This window comes from Adiantum capillus-veneris, chromosome 6, assembly GCF_014529385.1.
Source record: "Adiantum capillus-veneris isolate H3 chromosome 6, ASM1452938v2, whole genome shotgun sequence".
NCBI classification, from domain to species: Eukaryota; Viridiplantae; Streptophyta; class Polypodiopsida; order Polypodiales; family Pteridaceae; genus Adiantum; species Adiantum capillus-veneris.
In genome coordinates, this window is record NC_140936.1 from 83,914,630 (window position 1) to 83,932,539 (window position 17,910).

Sequence of the window (17,910 nt, forward strand, 5' to 3'; positions counted from 1 at the left end):
TTGTCCGGCCTTGCCGGTGTCCTGACACCATGTCTGTCTCAAGTCTTGATATTGTTATAATTACTGAAAATTGTGTGGCATGTGGCCAAGTGCTGTCTGGAAAAGATGCTGCCGAGGTTTTTTACTTACCGTCGTCCACAAGTACCATCGCTTTTTCTTTTCTATTGTTTGAGACCAAGTGGGTTGTAGTAGATTATTAATGGGAGGTACTTGTTATAGCAAGATGCTGGGCACTTGGGAATGTGTATGAGGAGCTTGTAGTAGGTAAGTTGGAAATTTCATAGAACAAGAACATGCTACTTTGTTATGTATGCTAAATGTGTGATATAGTTGAGGTGAGCCAGTGGGGCTAACAAGGGATGTGACCTAGGTGCTTTGACATTGTTCACGCACGACATGGACAAGCTCTTTGACCTAGATGCAATGCTGAGGAAGTACAAGAGCTTTGAGGGTGGAAAAATTGATGAGCTCGGTGACCGAGAAATGCTCAAGGAGACACTTTGATCTGAAAGAAACATGTTGGTTTTACCAGATACATGTGGTAGTGATTTGTGTGAACACACTAGGACCATGGAGGCATTTTTTTCCTCTTTAGGAGTTGTTTTCCACCGTGCATTGTATATACGCCCATTCATTCTAGGGCTATCTATCTTTCCATTGCACACTAAGTAATAAACTGTCAATTGTGTTCCTTGAGCTTCCTTCGTCTTCTCCAAGTTGTGTGCGTTTCTTTGCAACCCTAATTCCAACAATTGGTATCAGAGCAGGTTGCGTCCTCCCGGGCTTTGTCCCTAGCAGCTCCAGCACATGCCTGCTCGCTTTCTTTGATTTCTATAAGCTTTGGCAAGCATTCACAGGTCGACAAAATTTTAGGAGAGTTTGTAGAGCTCCGTTGCTCAGATTTTTGATTCGGGCTCATTTCGACCTCCGTTTCCACTACAATCAGGTTTGCAGAGGCAATTTTGTCATTTTGTGCAAAATTTTTGTTAGTGATGTTTTTTGCATAACATGTGTCTTATAGTCTTCTATGGTTTGTGCTATATAGCACGTGTTGTTCCTGCTTCATTTCTCCTCTTTTTGGGCAGTTTTCACATCAGGTGCAGCATTTACCATGGCTGACAACAAGACAGATGTGTTAAGATGTTTGCTGTTGAGGACAGGTTGGATGGGGACAATTACCCTATGTGGGCTTATATGTTGCAACATGTTCTTATGCCAAAGGGCATCTGGATTATTGTACAGGGCATTGATGTACGTCGTGGTTCTGAGGATGTAGGTGATGTTGAGGATGTTGCAGGTCTTGCTGCAAGGATTGCTGCTGTTTGAGTTGTTTTGCCTATGGCAGAATAAGCTCGTTGGGATGTAAAGGATGCATAGGCTCATGCATTGATTGTTTTGTCTATGAAGCACACCATTGTTCCTCACGTTCATTCAGCAAAGTTTGCAGAACAGGCTTGGGATATTCTAGCAGGTCTTTATGCAAGCCGCAATGAGGCTAAAATTGCTTTGCTACGTAAAGAGCTGGAATCAAAGATTATGCATGAGGAAGATGGACACTTTCCTTGCTAGTGTCAAGGATATCAATGAGCAACTTATTTTTGCATGTTAAGTCATTTCAGATAGTTCCCTTGTGCAGACTTTTCTTGATGCCTTACCAGATTCTTACTAGACTTTTGCTAGTACTTGGAGACTTATGACCCAAGAAATCCTAAAGTTGTCAAGTTTGATGCATTATGCACATTGCTGTTGCAAGAGTCACTTTCTAGAAAAAAATAGGACTAGGCAGCGTGCAGCTAAACAGGCTTTTATTGCTTCTCAAAGAAAGGGTGGTAATAGCAATGCAACCACTTCATATGGTTTTGTTGCGAGTGGCAAAACTTCTGTTCTTAATGCTTCTGTTGGCAGCAATTCGTTTGGAAATTTTGGTGACAAGGCCAAAAAGAAGATGCATTGCCATTATTGTAAATCTAATGATCACTTGATCAAACAGTGTCCTAGGTTGAAGGCCAAAGAGGCTAAGAAGGAAGAGGGTGGTTCCAATGCAAATGGTGGTTCCACTACAAATGCAACCATTGTTGAGTCTTCTGTGAAAGGAGACTGTGATGCTGATGTTGATGTAGAATGGGCTTTTAGTGCAGAGTGCACTTACATTCCTGATGTCCATGATGCATGCATGTCAATTGCTGCAGATTCACATGTGTGGTATTTCAACAGTGGTGTTGCAAAGCACATTACCTCACATCGTGAATTGTTCACCTCTCTCGAGTCTATCCCTCATGGAAATTCAGTCACTTGTGCCAACAATGCCTCTTATCCGGTTTAGGGACTTGGAAAGATTGTGCTTACTGCTGCAAATGGCAGTTCCTTCACACTTGTTGATGCACTTTAGGTACCTGGGATCACGAAGAATCTGTTGGCTGCATCCGCACTTGCTAGACTTGGACTTGTAGTCAAATTTGTGGATGATAGATGTACAGTTCATGATCTCAATTTTGGTGATGAAATTGTTGCATCTTGCCTTTTGTGTCATGGGATGTATAAGATCACTTTGTATGACAAGTGTGGACAAAATTTTGTAAATGTAGTTGCAGATTCAAGGGCTATTTCACATGCAAAACTTTGACATGCACGTTTTGGTCATCTGAATTTTGCCAGTTTGCTGCGTTTTTAGAAATCTGATATGGGTTGCTTCTTTTCTGCCTCTTGAAGCACCTATCAAACATGTTTGTGAACTCTCTATTATGGGTGAAATGCAGCGTTCTAAGTTTCCAAAGATGGTTCAGTTAGGGCCACATGCAAGTTGCAGCTTGTGCATAGTGATGTTTGTGGGCCCATGCAAACTCCGTCCTTGGGCAATTACCTGTACTTCGTAACTTTCATTGATGATTACTCCAGGCATGCATGGATATTTCCGCTTAAAGTGAAGTCCGAAGTTTTTATGTGCTTCAAACAATTTCTAGCTATGGCTAAAAATGTCTCAAAATGTACTATGGGCACCCTCCGTTCCGATCTAGGGGGGGAGTATATGTCTATTGAATTTAATGCATTTCTGGATAGTCGTGGGGTAAAACACCAATGTACATTGCCTTATACACCTCAGCAAAATGGTGTTGCTGAGAGGAAAAAAAGGTCACTTACAAAATGGCACAATGTATGGTCAAAAGTCAAGCTTTGCCGCATTCTTTTTGGCTTGAGGCCATCATGTGTGCCACTTATGTACTAAATAGGTGTCCTACGAAATCTTTGCAGTCTATTACTGCATGTAAAGCATGGCATGACAGAAAACCTTCTATTGAGCACGCGAGTGTTTTTGGCTGTTTGGCATATGCTTTGGTGCCACAAACACAGTGCAGAAAATTGGATGATAAGGCTGTCAAATGTATTTTTGTTGCTTATAGTGCTGAAAGCAAAGGTTACAAGTTGTGTCATCTGCAAATAAAGCATATTCTGGTTCCATTGGATGTAGTGTTTGTGTAAGATTCTCTTCAACCCTTGTTGTCATGTACTAGAGACAATAATGTACGCTCACAGGACATTTATGACACTTTGTTGCCTCTTTTTAGTGGTGGAAATACGAATGTAAATTCCAATGAGGCAAATATACAACCTATGGGGGTTTCTGAAAATGTTACAGATCAGCCTATTACTGATGCAGATGTACATGATGTACTTGATGAGGAAAGGGTTGAAAATGAGCAGGCTAGAGGTATGCCAAAATGCTTGGTGCATACATTGCGTGATAGTAAATTGGATGTACCTTTGTCTAGTCGTACTGGTTCAGGCTCTCGCCATGCATCTTATGCATCAGATTGTTATGCTTTGGCTATGTCTAGCTTACATGATATTGAGGAGCCTCTATCTTTTGATGAAGCACATAATTCAAAAAATTGGATGGTTGCCATGCAATCAGAATATGATGCACTTATAAAAAATGACACCTTGACTTTATGTGATTTGCCTCCTAGCAAAAAGACCATTGGTACAAAGTGGGTTTACAAGTTAAAACACAAGCCGGATGTGAGATCGATCGCCATAAGGCTCGACTTGTTGCAAAGGGTTATGCATAACAAAAAGGCATAGATTATGAAGAGACTTTTGCTCCCACTTGTTCTATGACTACTGTGCATTTTCTATGTGCATTGGCAGCTCATTTTGGTTGGGATGTGCATCAATCAGACATCGTTACTGCTTTTTTGTACGGTGACATATTTGAGGAGGTTTATGTAATGCAGCCTCGCGGTTTTGTCAAGAAAGGACAAGAGGACAAAGTTTGCAGATATAAGAAGGCTTTGTATGGGTTGAAGCAATCTCCTTGTGCTTAGTATGAGAAAGCTGACACTCATTTGGTCAAACAAGGCTTTCGTAACAATCCAGTAGAAATCACATTGTATGTAAAGAGTGAGGGTGATGTACTTCTCATTGTGGTTCTTTATGTAGATGATTTGTTGATCACTGGACCAAATGGGGGACATATTGCTGAATGCAAGGCTGATTTGAATGCTACTTTCAAGATGAAAGATTTGGGACTGTTGCATCATTACTTGGGTATACAATTTAAGCAGTGTGATGGTGGTATTGCCTTGTATCAAAAAAGCTACATAGAGACATTGCTATGTAAGTTTGGACTTGAGGATTTGCAAACCTATTGCCACTCCTATCGAAACATGCTTGAAGTTGAGTCTACATGATGCTGGCAATCCTGCTGATGTCACTCTCTACCAAATTGTCGTTGGCTACCTCATTTATGTATGCAACTCGAGGCTAGATATTCATTTTGCAGTCTCACAGGTCAGGAGATTTATGCATAGCCCAGGGTCTAAGCATTGGTAGGCTATCAAGAGGATTTTCTGCTAACTTAGTGGAACTTTACATCTTGGATTGTTTTATCCCAAGGGGGATCATTGCCGCCAGACTTACATGCTATTTTGGACTCAAATTGGGCTGGTTGTTTTGACACGCGAGTGTCCACAAGTGGTTTTTGTTTCATGCTTGGCAGTTCATGTATATCATGGTTGATCAAGAAGCAACCTACTGTGGCCACTTCAAGTTGTGAGTCTGAGTATAGGGTAGTCTTCATAGCTATGGTTGAGTGTGTATGGCTCAGACGCCTTATGGCTGATTTGGGTGTTGGACAGGACACTGCCAGTTACACTATCTACACTGACAGTCAGAGCGCATTGGCAGTTGCGAGGAACCCAGTTTTTCATGCTCGCATAAAGCACATTGAGGTGCATTACCACTATGTCAGGGAGAGCCTCTCAGCAGGAGAGATTAGCTTGGCTTATGTGTCAACACAGGACAACCTTGCAGATCTTTTCACAAAGGCATTGTCTTATGAGAAGTTCAAAGCTTTCCGCAAAGCTTTGGGCTTACTCCCCTTTGTGGACTGATCATGTCCTCAAGGCATGTCACTTCCCTTTAGTCATGTGCCAGCTCTTGTTCACCGCATCACTCCAGGGGGATTTGCTACCATATACATGTGGTAGTGATGTTGTGAACACACTAGGACCTCCGAGGCATTTTTTCCCTCTTTAGTGCCTGACATGGGCTCAAAAAGTGCTTTCAAGTGGTGCTTATTGGTCGTGAAGTGCTGGAAAAGTGCACTCAAATGATATTTTGGTGGCAAAGTTTTGGAAAAATGCTATCAAGTGGTGCTAAGTGGTGGTAAAGTGCTCGAAATAAGCTATCAAGTGGCGCTTAGTGGTGGTGAAGTGCTAAAGAAATTTGTCAAGTGGTTTTGAGTGGTGGTGAAGTGCTAGAAAAGTGCTGCCAAGTGGTTTAACTACTTCTATAGATGGAGTACAAATTGTGGGGAAAATGTGAATGATCACATAGATATAGTTTACAAGTTCTCCTATGGGGGCATGCTATTATAGATTTTTTCAAATACATCATTTGATATATCATATACATTAGTCTCACCTTCCCATGGGCACATTGGAAACCTAATGCAGGGTGTATGCATGATCAGATGTACCCACTTCCCGCAGTCTCCACTAGTGTGACATGCATCACGTGAATACTTTGTCAAGATACCCTTGCTTCCGAAGCCTCAAATTGTGACACATGTCACACAAGAATTAACTCAACAAGTTCTTAATCTCCTCCATGATGGACATTCCACATAGCTTGGTGAGTTACGTAGAAAGCCAACATGGTTCTATATGCACAATGACATGGTATCTCACTGAGTTACATGGATGACATGAATGTCACATCCCCAAATGGCCATAAAACATGGCAAGTTACGTGGCACCACGTCCTCTCCCCACCCATATCTTGGCAAGTTACGTGGCCGTCGCCACATTGCAGTGGATGGGACATTTACTGCGATGTCTACTTACACCCATGCAACCCACTGAGCTACATGGCATGCGCCACATAACTTGCTAAGTTACGTGGTTGCGTCACATAACTTGCTAAGTGGTTGCACCACGTAACCCATTGGCAATCAAGTGCCCGACGTCAGCACCATGTAACTCTCAAGTTACGTGGCCCCTACCATGTAACTCGCTCGAGCTACATGGCCCTTGCCACGTAGCTTGGGTGGCCTACGTGGCAAGTCCATGAAACCTGATGGCACTCAGTGCCAATTGCGCTACTTGGCATGCCATGTAACTTGCAAAGTTACATGGCACCTGCCACACATAGCTCGGTCAGGCTATGTAATAGAGCCACGTAACCCAATGACAGTCAAGTGCCAACCGGGCTACGTGGCACCGTCACGTAGGTTGGTAAGTTACGTGTCAATAACCACATACCTTGGGTGGGCAATGTGGCACCACCACTAACTCACCAAGTTACATGGCTATGCCATGTTGGCTGCTCGAGCTACATAGCATGGGCCACGCAGCTCGGATGGGTTTAGGGTTGGTCGACGGTCAAGTTAGATGTGAAAGAGAGTGGTGGTGACATAGCATGGGCTGTTCGACACAATCAAAGAACACATAGACTCATAGACCTTCAAGACCAGCAGGGAGGGCCACGAGTGCATCTAGCAGGTCTTCTCCTCTCTCCTTCTGACGCACATGTGCGCTGTCGCTTTCTAACACGTGCAATTTTGTGCGTTTCTCTCTCTCTCTTCCGCTGTCAGACTCGTTGTGCCTGAGATGTAGGTAATTTTGTGTGCTCTAAACTCCCACACACACACTCTCTCTCTCTCTCTGCCCCAACCCCCACACTCTCTCTTCCTCTCTCTTGGGAGTTTTTTGGGGAGAGAGAGAGAGAGAGAGAGAGTAGGTTGCTAAAAGATGAAAAGACCTTTATTTACTCTTGAATAAATTTAACAACATTTAGAAAATGTTAAACCACCCTTATTGATGCCAGGCTAACCAATGTTTTTTTGCCTTTATTAATGCAAAAATTACAGATATTGAACAAATGCTAGGGAGATCAAGGGTAAGAGAGCATAGATGTGTCCAGGGAGTAGGTATATTAATCAAAAAAATCCTTTGTTACCTGCCACCATCACCAAGAAACAAACCAATAGTTAGTCCAAGGTGAAAGCATGTGTCAAGGGGACCAAGAAACAAACCAATAGTTAGTCCAAGGTGAAAGCATGTGTCAAGGGGGACTCTTACATGTTATAGATGTCCAATTAATAAATATAATCCTAAAGACCACATCTGTGTAGTAAGATCCATCAAGAAAAACTCCAAGCAGATGCTTGTTCTCCTTTAGCTTTGATGTGTATTGTCCTAGTCTAGCCCCATTCCTTATATATAGGCCTTCAAAGTGGAAGCTTTTTCTTTGTTTAATTTTTTGCCAAAAAGTCCTTTGTCCGGAATAATGAGTGGAGGTGAGAGAGTGGAAAAAGAGAATATAGAGAGAGTCTCCAAAAATGGTTATGGAGTAGTGTGTGGTGGGGTATCCCAAGTAACCTCTTCTTTTATTCCTCTAAGAGGGCACGTTCAAAAGAGTGGGTAATTGAAGCCTAGCAAGGAGGCCCTCAAATCTTCCTAAGAGGTTGGTTTGGGGGGGAGTTCCTTAGGAAGGCACTTAGGAAGGGGGCATAGAGAATGGTAAAGGGACCAACCTGAGAGAGTGAGAGAGAGGGAGTTTTTTTTGGGGTTTTGGTGGTTGGGGGGGGGGGGGGGGGAGGGAGGGAGGGAGGGAGAGAGAGAGAGAGAGAGAGAGAGAGAGAGAGATTTTGGTCTAAGTAATAAAATCTTAGGTCTACAAAGTACTGTGGCCAAGGAAAGTTGACAAAATGGATTTCATATTGCTTCAATAAGATAAAAATCATGTCAGTTTAATCACATCAAAGAGTTTTCCTGAAAAAAAACATGTCAAACGACCTTGAAAACACACCATTGATTATTGCTATTTTTTGCTATAGATACGAGAAACAGTAGCTCAAGTGAGCTCATCTTTTGCGACCTTGCGGGTTGCATAGTCAAGCAAGATCATTTCATACGAATGTGAAAGTTGGCCTTGAGGTTTACTAGGCAGTGGATTGTATGAGAGAGTTTCTTTGCTCAATAAATTGCTAATGTCTCAATAAATTGCTCTCAATTTTAGGTCAGATTTACAAAGACAAAATCCATCACAGTTTCATTAATTTATTAGTTGTCAAGATTCTAGTGAATCTTGTAAGTGAACGAAAAGTGATAGCAAGGGTTTGCACGCTGGCAGGTTTGCATGCTGGCAGCCTCACACCCCCGCAATGTGCTCCTCAGGACCTCAGCTTCGTCCTTTGCCTCTGCACCACTGCCGAACTGCGCATACACCTCTGCTATGCCGGCTCCGTCCTCTACGCATACCCTTCAAATCTCGCTGCACACCCACCCCCAAACTGGGCACACACCTGCAGCCTGCAGCAGTCAACCCTGGAGACAGGTTGCCCGCTCTCCCAACGTCAAAGATGGCCCCTGCTGCCTCATTTCCTGTGCGGACTGAAACGACGAGAGAGAGAGAGAGGCCTCATCATCCCGCTCTCCTCTGCGGACTAGAAACGGTAGGCCTGGCTTCGCATCAAAACTGACGCCATGCGCAAGCCTTGCCACCCATGCTCAGACCGTGAGCGAGCTCGTCACCTTGCTTTGCCCGCGGCCATCACTTCGTCCTCAGCACAGTGAGAGAAGAAGAAGAAGCAATTTTTAAAGTTGCAAAAAACTATCCCAAGACACCTAAAATTATCTCTCTCTCTTTTACTCTCCCCTCTCCACGTGTCAATCCTCCTCCTTTGCCCCCCTTTTTTCTTTTTGTTTTCAAAAGGATCTCTTGTAGATTCCTCAGAAACTAATGTAAAATGAATTAGGGGGACATATTCCATCATTTATTGTCTAACGGGAAGCTATTGGGCTGCTGAAAAATATAGTAACGGGAAGCTATTGGGCTGTTGAAAAATATAGCAACAGCTTGACTTTGTATATGCCTAGGGTGTTCATGTGGGAAGTCCCAGGAAGAGACTCTTTCTTTGCAAATGCACCAAAATTCTCATCCTACGTTTCCTAAAATCAGCCTCCCCTATTTGGGAACTCCTTCTCCACTATAACACGTGACATTATAAAACGTGATGGGTTTGTGACATAGAGATAGAGTTTGCCAAAACCCGGGTGTAGACCGTGTAGTGTATTTTAATCGATAAAATTTGTCAAATCTTGGTTAGGTTTCAAGAAAAATTTGGTGTTCTTCCTTACTCGCTTAGGATATAGACCATGCACTCTACAGATGATACTAAATGCAAGTGATGAGTTGCATTTTTCTACCACCGAGACAGTTTTTTCCATGATATGCAGCATCACGCTTTGGACCATATAGAAGGCTCTATGTGCCCACAGTTTGGAATCTCGATCTCCCTACGTCCACTTTTTTGACAGCCATTTGGGCAGAGCTAATGCATACTCTTCATAGTGAGTGGGTTTCTTAACCAGCTCATGTAGGTGTCAAGCCAAGGGCCATCCTGGAGGTCAAGGACCGGGCCAAGGGCCGGCTAGCCAGTGGAGACACGATCCTAAAGCCAAGAGGCTATAAAAGGGATGTTGAGCAAAGGATCGTGCACGGCAATCTTTAGGACACTACATTGATATCAGAACTCGAGAGTGAACGGGAGTTGGTTTAGAAACCAAAAAAACAAAATTTGTGGGGTTGCATGTTGCATGCAACACACACAAGGGCGCCGTCGAGGTCGAAGCTGCAGCGTGGGGAACCTCTCCAAGTCAAGGAGAGAGGTGGAATTGACCTGTGCCAAATCATAGCTTGCCTACGTTGTTGGGCTCGCATAAGGGAGACGATCACAAGTCGTCACTGCACCGCATGTCCTCGATGCCCTCAACTCCCCCTCCTGCTTTTGACTCGACGGAGATCGCCATCGCTACAGAGCATCATTTACGTTTTTTTTTTACAAAAAAAAAACCCTTAATGGTTTGGCCTTCCCACTTGGCCAAACCCTTTGGCCGTTTCAAGGCAGGCATCCCACATCGAAGCTGCCCCATCTCTACAATTGGCCATCAGCGCTACGATCTCTCCAAGGAGAGGGGAATCACGGCGTTTGAAGGTATTCAAACACATTCCAAAATTCTGAAAAGTTTGAAAACAATAATTTCTGTACTCAGAAGCTCATTGGAGTACGCTTGGACGCACACAAGTTTATCAGAGTTTTCAACAAATCCAGCGTCTTGATGGAATACGTTGGATGCATGCAAGTTCATCAAAAATTTCAACCATTCAAGGATTCAAGCACGGCTTGGAACTCGGATTCTTCAATTTGCAAGTTCAAACGACTTGTTTTTTTTTAAACCTTATTTCTTCGAGTTGCGATTGCACGGACAATAAGCACGACTTGTTATCAAGCTACGAGCTTTTTGAAAACCAGGTATTATCCTTTCTTTTTTAGCAAGGCACGTCCTCACCATGGATTTGGACATCGATATGCAACATGCTTTTGATTTTGAGCATTCCACATACGTTTCATATGTCCACGCTGTGAAGGATTGGGGGGTTGGCCTCTACAACGCCTCAAATCAACACCAAGAAAAGAGGATGAAGAGTATAGCTCTCTCAAGATAATATGGGTTGATCTTCTCTCACAAATTTTGATAGCCTCACTCGCACTCAGCCCCGACTAGCTTCCCTATACACCGCTACAACTCCCACTATACTTGGATGCACTAAAGGAAGCAAGGGAGCCAAGAAAACCAAAGGAAAACAATGGAAATCTCTGCAGTTTTCCTCATAAAACCAAGAGCTTCACTTCTTTTCAAGCGCCCTTCCATGTGGTAGTAGAGACTCCATAGGCGCTCCCATATATACACATAGCTTGACCAAAACCCATCCAAATCAAGCTCACTTTGAAAACCCACAAATTTCTGAAAAAAACTGAAGAAAACTGATGGAAAAATTTGGGAAAACCTTGCCCTTTCGCGTATGTACAAGCAAGGAATTGCAGCGCATAGTCTATCTTCGACTAGCTGACTAGCTGCACCAAACGGAACCACACACAACATGGCTGCCATACCTCAAACCAAGATGAACAGAGGTAAATATGCAGAGCTAAGCACCCACTTTCATTAGACCATTGAGGAGAGACACACTCTCAACTCACCACACCAGGCTCTCGCAAGGCAAGAGGGGCACTCATCCTTCACCCACAGGCTGCAGCAACACATAGTTTCTTCTTCCCATCTGAATATCCCTCTTCATTCACGACCCCAATCTGATAAAAGTTCAGTTTTTTTCATATTTTTAAAGCACTAACTCACACTTTGAAGTATCGACACCTTTATGTACAAAAACAACAAAATTATATACCCCGCACAACTGGCCTGCATGCGTAGAGACAACTGCTGGCACACACCGCCTTTGTACACTTTGTACAAGCATGATTTACTTACATCTAAGGCCCCAAAAAGCATTAAAAAACATATCTCAAAGGCTTTGGGGTGTCTCGCACCATTCCACCAAAACACGTTGACAAAAGAAAGCCGAAACGAAACACCTCTATAGCTTGGCCTCTCTGCCAGTCGGGATCACAAATCCATCCACTCAAACACCTGCAACTACGACTCCAAAGACTGCATCCAGCTATCAACCCAAGCCCTCGACCATCGTGACTTTACAAACCCGTGTAAGGGTCGCCCTTGCAATTAGTGAGCTCTTTTTCCAGCCGTGTACTACAATCCACAATCCCTAAATGCCCGGCTCCCCTTTTAACTAACGCTCTTGATTGCCCCTTTTAAACCTACATTCTCTCTCTCTCTCTCTCTCTCTCTCTCTCTCTCTCTCTCTCTCTCTCTCTCTTTGTGCTAGCCCACGTGCTTGAAATGTCACCCTTGTTGAGTCCAAAGCCACATCACTTAAAAAAACCAAAGGCATATTTTCAACTAGTCTTGCTTGGTGGGCCTTTGCCGCACATAATCTGATAGATTTTGGAGGTTGGTTGTGATTGATGTTGCCTTGGGTTTTGTTGAGTAGAACCAATTGATAGGCACCAATAATAGCTCAACTGGTATTTGATGAGCATTGGGAAGAAGCAAGTTGTGTCCCATAGTTCTCCATATACGACAAAGGGCTACTGAAGAGGGTAATTGAATCGACCAAAAGGATTACAACTTAACCTACTTTGGTAGTTTTTTGAAGATTGCATTCAACCTAGTAATATCGACCATTTAGTTTCTAAACTGTGGAACTATCTTTGAGACACCCATCTTATTCTCAATCAAGCACAGTAATTTTTCCTTTATTTCAATATATATGTTGAATTGACAAACTGTGAGAAAAGAAATGCATGTCTATTTGATATATAGATACAATGATCGAAATTGAGCATGCACTGGTGAGAAAAAAATATGGCTAAACTAAAGCTAAGGAAGCTTTGACAAACTCAAAAATGCAAAAAAACAAACTGTAAAAATTGAACTACACTACCGACCTGATAATTATATGTGCGAATGTCATCCAATTGTGCAAGCCGGAGGACAATGTTTGAGTCAAGCTACAAAAAAGCAACGTGAATAGTTAAACATATCGTCTTGAAAAGAAACGTCACAGACTGAAACTGCAAAGTATACAGTGCACGTCATGCAGAGGTGCCATACAAAAGTATGGTGGAGAGCTGGCACTGTGGTCTCTCCAAAAATTATAAGAAACGGAAGCCGTGCCCTGCCCCGTAGCGTTTATGTGTTGCGCCAAGCAAACGCATAGTCATGGGGTGTTAGATACAGATAACAAACCTTGTAGTGTTGTCGAGCTAGAGTCGCGCTTGTGCAGTTGAAACATCCAGTGTTGTGAATGTATGTCCTCCCTGCCAAACACAAAATACACATTAAGACAAATACAAGAGATGTGGCATATTGATTAAGCTTAAAGAGAAGCATATCTAATTTTATATTCTATATTGAAGGTTCACTACATAAAGAGTTATGGGTGCTTTTCGATAGATTTTCCCTTGTTAAAATTGCACTATCTCTCTCTGCTAGGCCGTCAACTCTTTCTCCAGCCTTATGTTGTAGCTAGTTTTCATTTGCAGTGTGCCCTCTCCTTGTAGACCAAGCAAGGCTTCTCCTCAATTATGGAACTCGTTGGCCATGCAATAGCATGCTATCATACGTAGGGTTTGTCCTCAAGAAGTCTAGGAGTCTTTCCAATTGCAAGGTTTTGTTCATGGGATCGATTGATGCTTGAATCTGACCTTGGAAAGAGAACTCCATGTTGCAAATTTGCATCGGCCAAACAATACGTTCATGTGCTGCTTTCCCCATGCAAGGTTGCATGATAACGGGCATGTTGAGTTCGGCGTTCCCATAGAGGAAGACACCATACTTAGTCGGCTCACCACTATTGCAAATGCGGATCTCACAAAATTTGTACTTGTTTACTTTAGTGCTAGATGCTTGATGTCAATCTACATATGTCATGTTATATTCTATAGATGTTCTATAGCAACGCCCACCACACAAGTCTAGTTAGCACAAAAGGATGTGTGTAAGAGCGGATAGCGAGGATGCAATGTGTGTGACAGGAGGCTTACAGTGAGTTTGTGTGGAGGATTTATCCAAGGTATTGAGGCTTAGAAGTGAACGGAATCTAGGAGGCTTAGAAGTGAACGAACTCTAGGAGGCCGCCTCGTGGAGAATGGCTCTTAGAGTATTAGAATCTATGTCATGGACTGAACGCTCTTACGAGCTCCCTCATTTGCCCGAGCCTGGGAGGTCTGGCACTGCTCGACAGCCAGCTTGTCAAGGTGTTGGCCAGTCAACCATGAATAGCCAACACCAAACACGAATACAAACATACACACACATACATCCAAAAACTCCGAGAGGGCAAGGCACGCATGAGAGGCAAGCCAACAAATGAGGCTGGTGATATTGTCTCCTTCCTACATGTAGAGTCACCATAGTTGGATTCTGAACTATATAACAAAATGCGAGTTAGCATGGCGATGACAATTTTTGAGCAGGCCTCGTACCCTTTCATCACCTGCGCCCCCGCTCTTTGCTGATCGACAAGAACGGTCTCTCTCTCTCTCTCTCTCTCTCTCTCTCTCTCTCTCTCTCTCTCAAAGAATGACTAGAGACTTACCCGAAGAACTGCTGGCTTTGCAAAGCTTCGTCTCCGAACTGTTGTGCATCTGCAAACCTACGAGTTGTTGCCTTTGTGAAGCTCCGAACTGGTGCCTCTGCGAACTTGCAACACTACTTCTATTTGCTTGCCAACCAGCGTCGCATTTCACGTCCTTTTTTTAGAAAATTAATTTATATTTTGTGGCTTTGCGACCAGATAGAGGCAGAAGAGCCTTTGGCTCACCAAGTAAACAACTTCGTAACTTGCTCAGATCAAGAGCTTTAAAAGTTAAACATTGTATGATCTGATTTTTCTAATCTTTCTTTTCTCCTTCACCAAAGCATTCCTGACTAAACTTGAAAACAAATTCTGGGAGTAAATTTCCACCTGTTTCCTTTTGATCTAGCTACAGAAGTCTTTGTTCCACTCGTTTCTTTTCCAAGTTCCAACTTGAGTGTGGTGGGAGTTGCTCATGAACTTCTTAAAATCAATATCTAATTTCCAATCTACTTCTTGCTTGTTCTCATGTGGCTCTGCTTTGATATTTCTGGATGCTGGGTGTTGCCGTTTGTAGCGTTAGGCTTATCCTGTGCACTCTCCTTTCCTACATAAGGCAGTTGAGGGATTGTGCACGCTGCTGTGATGACAGTGGAAAGTACCCGTGTAGGAGGAAGAAGAAGAGATGTGGCTGCAACAGAGACACCATGATAGATATCTGCCGGTGTCGTTTAGGTGTGGAGACTGGAGAGAGAGGGGAGGCCTGCAAACAAAGCTCTGAGCTGCTTCTGGGACTTGCGAACTGCATCGAATTGCTCTGTTGAGAGCAACGCAGAATGCTTTTTGTATTTTATTCTGGTAGTTGGTAATCGCAACGATGTTTTTTTTTATATTAATAATTTAAATCTAGTGCCACGTGGTTCTGCGTTCAGAAACAGCCTTGGGCTTACTAAATCTAGTGCCACATGGTGGCTTCTGCGTTCAGAAACCAGAAAAAGATCCTTGGGCTCACCAAGTAAAGAAGAGCACCGTGTCACACGGCTATTTACACAGACAGCGCGAAACTAAGGTGCCGTTTTTGTGTGGCACGCTTGCCTTGTGCACTAGTATGGTCGGCCTTCTCTGTTGATGATGAGTCCCCCTGTTCAGAGTCCGTATAGACCTTTTTAATGGCCTCACATGAGTCTGGACTATCCTTGTCCTTCTTGCCTACAGCAGTCCAAGAGTCTTCATTCTCTCCTCGGCTTCTGGAACCAGTGCTTCGTACCTCTCTTTTGTGCTCTCTTGATGGATTCCCTGTGAGACGTTCTCTGAGCTCCCTTCCTTTGTTCTGCCTTTTCTTGGTTGCGGTCTTGCACAGGTGGCCGGCCACCTTCCTCTTACTCAGGCATGTAGTTTGCCTCCGTTTCCAGCTCGGACCTCCAACCTACGGCACCCCCTATTCTACAGCTATCTCTCTTGCTTCTCTAAATGTCACGCCCTTCTAGTCTGCAGCACTCTCCCCTTCCTTTTCATGGCCTTGGGGCTCCCCTCTCAGACAGCCCAATCCGGCCTTATCATTTGTTGGTGCCCCCTTGCTGCACCTTTGTTTTGCAAACTCCTACAGGTTTTTTTTTGCCTGCTCTGCAGTCCTCCCCTCTCTCCAACCCCGTGTGACCTCCTGAGACCTCCCCTTCGCAGAAGCCTCCCTCCCTTTCTACCTGCTCGCCCCTCTATGGCGGCGCCTCCTCCTTCACGTGCAGGCCATGCTCGTTATGATTGAAGACTTTTTTTTGTATTTTAACACTTCCTGTTTATAACTCTTTAATATCTTTTGAGCAAGAGCTGATTCCCACCCTAGCATTACTATCCTTTGATTCGGTGCTTGAGTTCCTCGTCGTGGCTGCATCGAGCTTGGATCTCACCACCTTAACTTTGAACTTGACAAGCCATCACGTTCACTTTACTGGCTCTACCGCAAGCAATACCCAATGCCTAGGAAGCCTGCTGATGTAGCCTCATTCATCACAACATGAATGATTCTCGACCCTCAGTCACCTCAAGCTTCAAGTGCATCCATTCTTTGCAAACTTGGTCAAACGGCGAGTAGTAGACCATAGCCAGGAGCACACATCAAAAATTGGCATTGCCCAACACTGTACAAGCAACCATATCACACTCAAAAGTGGAAAAAGCGAGCACATCATATATACTTGAGCCGGCAAACTTCAAACTAAAAAACTCCTATCAACGTCACAAGGCCATGGAGACAGGCTCTCTCACGGAGAATTACCGTGTTGCAACGAGGACAGATGACACATATGAGTTGCTTGACATGCAAGAATTTTGTGCACTACACACACGTATGTATATGCTAGAATCAAATTTTGCACAATTAGATCAAAATGTCAGTGCATTATCATATTTAATTAAGAAATATATGCGGCAGCAAGCCAAGGGCTCTGCTGACTAGCATCTACAAGAGCAAGGCTCCACTCTAGGCCAAGGGCCACCTCTCGGGCGAGATCCAATACCGGATCCGCTGCAGTACTCTCTTTTCCAAAAAGAGGTGGAGGATTTGTTGAAAAACACAAAGCCACCAATTTTTCGAGTAGAAGAACGTGAATGTAATAAAGATATAGCGAATATCTTTCTCAATAAGTGGGATGAAATTCATGATCTAAGATGCACCTCGGATGCAGCCAAGGTGCTACAGACAAGTCTGACATTGGAGGGCAAGGCCTACAAATAGTGGATGTCTCTCAAGGAGAAAGGAATCATGCCACAGACTTGGGTGGCCTTTGAAACTGTATTCAGGAAGGAATTTTTGCCTACCAATGAGAAGGACAGAAATTGGTCTGCCTGGGATAAGTGTTCTTTGCATCAGCATAAAATACTACTGGAGTATATTTTGCATTATCAAGATGTTATCCTCAAGCTAGAGGGGCTTGATACCTTTCAACAAGTATGTGGGCTCATCCGTGGGTTGACACCAGAGCTTAAGAAGAACATCAAAACCCAAGATCCCCAGACACTTGAGGAAGCAATCGTGCAAGCTCATATACACGATGATCACGATGAAAAAGCATTGCATAGTACTCATGTGCATGACACTACACCTGCCAATGCACGCCCACAGTATGTGCAGCATAAGAGAAAGTTTACAGCAAATGCAGCAGAGGCCTTCAAAAATCCCAACGGATCTAGGGATCCTCTTTCTAGTGAAGATTTTGAGAAGTCTTAAAAGGAAAAATTATGTTTTACATGCTTAGGGAGTGGACACGGCAAAAAGGATTGTCCCAAGGGAAAGTCTACTACCCAAGGAAACAAGAAAGGAGTGCACATGGTATAGATATTGCTTCTTGAGTTCTCATCCTAGTTTATCAATGTGGAAGTAACACACACCGAAGCGATGCATGAGTGTTGTAT

At 43.6% G+C, this 17,910-nt stretch overlaps 1 protein-coding gene across 1 annotated transcript; it reads right to left on the reverse strand.

The window, feature by feature from the left end:
* Positions 1-7,326: 7,326 nt before the first annotated feature.
* Positions 7,327-15,286, reverse strand: LOC147455802 (uncharacterized). Its single transcript, XM_086515339.1, has 4 exons — positions 14,524-15,286; positions 13,173-13,243; positions 12,872-12,934; positions 7,327-7,458 (listed from the first exon to the last, which is right to left on the reverse strand). Exons 1-4 carry the CDS (start codon positions 14,570-14,572, stop codon positions 7,435-7,437), a joined length of 207 nt encoding a protein of 68 aa, XP_086371465.1. The 5' UTR covers positions 14,573-15,286; the 3' UTR covers positions 7,327-7,434.
* Between the last annotated feature and the right edge of the window lie 2,624 nt (positions 15,287-17,910).

Bases quoted from the DNA above. Each gene is read 5' to 3' on its own strand.
- LOC147455802 (XM_086515339.1), bottom strand. From the start codon at position 14,572: ATGCACAACAGTTCGGAGACGAAGCTTTGCAAAGCCAGCAGTTCTTCG. The intron at 12,935-13,172 runs GTTTGTTATCTG...GCTTTTTTGTAG, and splicing joins TAGCTCGACAACACTACAAG to CTTGACTCAAACATTGTCCT. The intron at 7,459-12,871 runs GTCGGTAGTGTA...TGATGGTGGCAG, and splicing joins TTCGCACATATAATTATCAG to GTAACAAAGGATTTTTTTGA.